The sequence below is a fragment of the Oncorhynchus masou genome, chromosome 23 (assembly GCF_036934945.1).
Source record: "Oncorhynchus masou masou isolate Uvic2021 chromosome 23, UVic_Omas_1.1, whole genome shotgun sequence".
NCBI lineage: Eukaryota > Metazoa > Chordata > Actinopteri > Salmoniformes > Salmonidae > Oncorhynchus > Oncorhynchus masou.
Window position 1 is genome coordinate 54,480,196 of NC_088234.1, and position 4,927 is coordinate 54,485,122.

The 4,927-nt window shown below is 42.7% G+C and overlaps 1 protein-coding gene across 3 annotated transcripts in view; it reads left to right on the forward strand.

Annotated features, from left to right (window-relative positions):
• The window catches only part of LOC135511058 (C-terminal-binding protein 2-like), a 97,193-nt gene extending 92,770 nt beyond the window's left edge, over positions 1–4,423 (forward strand). For 2 of the 3 annotated variants that reach the window (XM_064932542.1, XM_064932544.1), the window contains 6 exons: positions 1–13; positions 669–799; positions 896–1,023; positions 1,125–1,251; position 2,324; positions 2,541–4,423. The exon at positions 1–13 is cut by the window's left edge and continues 202 nt beyond it. In XM_064932542.1, the coding sequence (XP_064788614.1) occupies positions 1–13; positions 669–799; positions 896–1,023; positions 1,125–1,251; position 2,324; positions 2,541–2,723 (583 nt within the window). In that variant the 3' untranslated portion in view covers positions 2,724–4,423. Of the gene's footprint in view, positions 14–668; positions 800–895; positions 1,024–1,124; positions 1,252–1,666; positions 1,745–2,263; positions 2,502–2,540 lie in introns of those variants that run through there. The other variant, XM_064932545.1, reaches the window with a different exon arrangement.
• Positions 4,424–4,927: the final 504 nt, after the last annotated feature.

The following is a 4,927-nucleotide window of genomic DNA, read 5'->3' on the forward strand; positions in this document are numbered from 1 at the left end:
CACCATCAAACAGGTGAACACACACAGGCAACCAAACAGACACGCATACCCACAATCCTCAAATAGGCCATAACAGTACAGTCGTGCGCACCCAGACCTGCGTAGTTGTTGATCACCACTGCCACCTGCAGTCAGCTTTTCAAACTGCACTTTGCTATAGGAGTCTAACATCAATGTCCTCTTTGAAATGTGAGGGGCGATCTCATCAAGGAAGAACCTGGTTAACTTGTGATTTATATATTCAAAGAACTATACCATACGTTTCCTGGAAGAACATCAGTATTTTGCTGCCACCAGATCTCAGTGCGCGTGCGTTCATGCCTGTGTGCATGTTTGCATTTATACGTGTGTTCGCGTGGGGCTTGTGCCTTTTACAGAGCAGATACAGTTGTTCCCTGAATTCAAGCTTTCATCAAGATGAAGGGATGACTTTTTTCCAGACGCTCTCATTTCATCTCTGTCGCTTTCTTTTGGTACACAGAGGTTTGCCTTTTTGGATATGAATCTAAGATTTTAGTATGTGAAGCATAATGCAGTGCACCTTAGGGCTTCGTGGTTGAAAGCACCACTGCAGGCACATACTGTAGCAGTGGGCTCCCACATGTGTATTCTACAGGAGAGGGAATGTCACTTGATGTTTAGTAAAACAGGTTTACTTTTGTTTTTAGATGCGACAGGGTGCGTTCCTGGTGAACTCTGCACGGGGAGGTCTGGTGGATGAGAAGGCCTTGGCTCAGGCCCTGAAAGAGGGCAGGATACGGGGGGCCGCTCTGGACGTTCATGAGTCAGAACCCTTCAGGTGAGCGTGTGCACTTATCTGTGTGTATAGATAACTTCATCAACTCCATTATCCAGTTCACCGTAGCCAGTCTTTCTCTCTGCCACTGTTGTGTAGTTTTACCCAGGGTCCTCTGAAGGATGCTCCTAACCTGATCTGTACTCCTCACACGGCCTGGTACAGTGAACAGGCCTCACTAGAGATGAGAGAGGCAGCCGCCACAGAGATACGCAGAGCCGTCACTGGTACACACAGACACAGACACGCACACATGCATTATATCACACACCGAGAAACTCATTTGGAGCTAATTATTCACTTGAATGTTTTTGTTTTTCTGATGCAGGCCGTATCCCCGACAGTTTACGAAACTGTGTCAACAAGGAGTTCTTTGTTACCACAGCGCCCTGGACAGTGGAACAGCAGCAGATGCAGCAGCAGATGCACCCTGAACTCAACGGTGCCACGTACAGGTAGGGGGGCTCAATCCCACCCAAACAGACCATTATGCAGGGAACCCCTCTTATTGGTCAGGTTCACTTCCTCCTGCATATACTATCCATATAAGCAGGACATGAACATTTTGATTTAAAAAAGGAGATATTTTCCCAAGTAAAATAAACAGTAAAATAGTCATGTCCATGCTCAAGTACAAGAAGGTGTCCCCTGTATTCAATCTATGAGAACCTCTTGTCTTTTCTATTTAACCTTCCTGGTATTTTAGGCTTGGTCTTCCTTAGTGGCATATAGTGGGAATGAAGAGCTATGGGGACACATTGATTACTACCATCCCCTGCTATTATTAATCAGGCAGTCAACAATATTGACCTCTCAGTCTCTCACCTATACCTGCTGTCTCAACTGGACTGAACTACTTCTCTTACACAGCCGAGTCAACCAAACCATGGTACAGGCCATAGCAACTGGGGGAATGCAAGACAAATTATATACCTAATAGAGAACCAGGTAAATACTACCAATGCTGACCCACAATGATAGGCTCAGGACCACCTGTGCTGATCAAAACATAGCTGCTGTTAGTTTTTATGATAGTCTGTGTTTCCTTTATTTCTCGCCCAATATACCTGCTCTGCCCACCCTCTCATTGCACACCTTATTTCCTACCCCAAAACCAACAAATGTGGCCAAAACCTGGCCTCTTGTACCATACCAAATGATCAAAAATCTATTGAATGTTGGCACATTATGGCAACCATTTGATTGTAAGTACAGTCAGTGTTGTATTCCATATTATTCCCTGCTCAGGATGTATGAGTATGACTTGGGTTTCATTTTTCCTCTAAACATCCCTTTTCCCCAAACGGTTGACTGTGTCTGTCCCCTGAAATATCCTATCGGGAACTTTTCCTTGACCTGTCATCTCTAGCCCTACAAACCATTCCCTTATGCCTAAATATAACTATATTTTGTTGATATCTGAGTGGTTTAGTAAATCAAGATATATTTCTCTGATACGTTTATCAGTTTCCCAAGAACAACAGATGAGGTCTTGTGGTCGTTTTGAATCCTGAATTGACATGTAAGAGTTGAATCAGTTTTCAGATTTCATGTGATGTCTGTTTTGCACCACACTATGTGTGACTTCTCTTGCTTTGATTAGAATATCACCACTGAATTGGATCCTTAGCCTCACTTCTAATGTAGCAACTTAAAACGGCCATTTAAAGGCTTATCAGGTTGTTGAAACCTATGAGGTATTGTTATGGTACCATGTGACCTGACAATTGTCTCCCTGGCACAGGTACCCCCTGGTGTGGTGGGTGTGGCCTCGGGTGGGATCCCTGGGCCGATGGAGGGGATGATGCCTGGGGGGGTGCCCATCGCCCACACCCTGCCCTCTGGTACCCACCCCTCCCAGGCCCCCTCCCCCAACCAACCCTCCAAACAAGGGGAGCCCATGAGACAGCACATGACCGAGCCATAACTCTGCATCCAGGGAGGAAGGAGTTCATATATACAAAACCGACCAACTGACCCACCCGCTCTTAGACCAGCAGACTGATCGTTAGGGTTCACACAGAACACCAGAACCAAGTGGGGACAGTGAATATATTCACAACTGACACTCCAAAGTGGGGACAGTCAAAACTCATTTTCCAAGGATCTGAACTTTTCACTTCTAATTTTCCTTTGTTTTAGTTTTTATTCAGTTTAAGTGTTTACTCTTCTTTTTTTTGAGTGTTTGTTGGAAGATTCCTGTGTTTTGGGACAAGTTGTTACCGAGTGCCAGAGTTAAGGCTCGCCCATCTTGACTGACCCACCAATGGGAGAGCTTGGAAGGACAATGACATCATCTGTTACTGCCCCATTCTTCGTTTCAGTTCAGTCCACGTGTGTCTGTGTATTTTTCTTTCACCTGTTCTGAGACCACCCTACAAGTGAATATCTGTCTTTCTGTTCTTCAATGTGAAAAAAAATTAATGATTATAAAATGACATATATTTATCAGACAGTAGAAAAAGACAATTGGTGTTGCCAGTGGCATCGGCAGTCTCAATGGGGACCTCTAAACCCTTTCCTAGTCCATCTCTCACCCTGTTGACTGCTGGCTCATGAATTTACAGACAGTAATGTTGGGCACATCAGGGTTACCAGATCTCTTGAGCCTCATGACCAGAACGAGACAAAAACAATAAGCCCAAATGCCAATCTGAAGAATCAAAACAAAAACTCAATGTAAAAGTGAATATGGGACCTAAAACCCTTATTTGAATTTGTCCATTGTGAACATCTCTCAACCCCTGAGAACACCCAAAGTATTATAGAGAAGATTTTGTTCTGGTAAAACTCCAATTTAGTTGTTTAGTTCCTCTTAAGATCTTTTTCAAAGATCCAGGTTCTGGCGCACGGGTGGGAGAGAGACTAGTGTGATAAAGGTTATGATCGCAATTTCAGACAATGTGAAGTTGTAACTATTGATGAATTGCCTTTCATTCCGACTTTGGATTCAGTAATCACGTGGTGGTCTGCCGCTAAAATATTGAAGTAAGAAATGGATGCAACGGCAGTTCTAACTGTTAAAAGCACCTCTGCTTTTACCTGGACCTCTACATTATGGATTTGGACATTGTCACGGGTGTTTGTATACTAGATTGATCTCTTAAAATGTCCTGTTTTTTTTCCTCACCAAATGGACTTACAAAGTAGCACCAGGCAGATAGGAAAGGGTTTGGAAAATGAGGTTACCGACTCAGGAATTTTTTTTTTTTTGCAGATATCTTTTTCCCAAATTCTGTCTGAAAGAAAAAAAAAGTCTGGATGGTTCTGTGTTTCCACCTTTTCTTCATTGTGGTATTTTTATAAATCAAACCTGTCTTTTGGTGTTCAAGGTTTTTGCAGAGTCCTGTTAGATTTGTATTGGCTAGTTAAATGTTCTTATAATCATAGTCTAATGTGAACCACCCTTTCTTTTTGGTTTTCTGTTCTAATGAAAGCCAGTGGGAGCTCTTAGAGGCATCGTGCACTGCACTCTGTGAGCAATAGCAACACCCCTCTAGTGCCCCAAAGTTAGCAAGACAGGGCTGCTAGCAGATTGTTTGGTTTTTAGTGTGAGTATTTGTATTTGTTTCTTGTACAAGGTGAACATATAGCATTCAGTGCAGTTCAAATAAAAAAATGCTGCTCTATCAGGCTCTGTGAAAGGTTTGTGAAATTGGTGTTTGACTTTGCTGCTTATTCATGCGTATGAAGTTTAACATTACTAATGTGGAATTAACATCAGTAGCTAGGTTTCCATCCAATTGGCGACAGATTTTCATGCGAGTATTCTAAAATCCACATAAATATGCACATTTCCCCACCAAACTGACTTGTTGCTCATAAAAATCAGTGCGTGATGAGTAGTGCACCCAATGTACTTTTTCGCTTATGTTTTCATGTACTGAATAAAAATGTAAAGTTCAATGTGTTTTGCATTTTCAACTCTACCAATAGCTTTGTCACAAAAACTGTTGCGTTAAATAGCAAATGTGCCTCCTCTCTTCTGGGCATGTGTACTCTAGCCCAGGCCCCCCCCCCATTATAATTTAGGATAGTCTACACTTTGTCAAAGGAGACCAAATTGTAGTCAATTCATACTGAATCATTCAAACACCACATCGCAGAGTTGACGTTTTAGAGACTTCATAA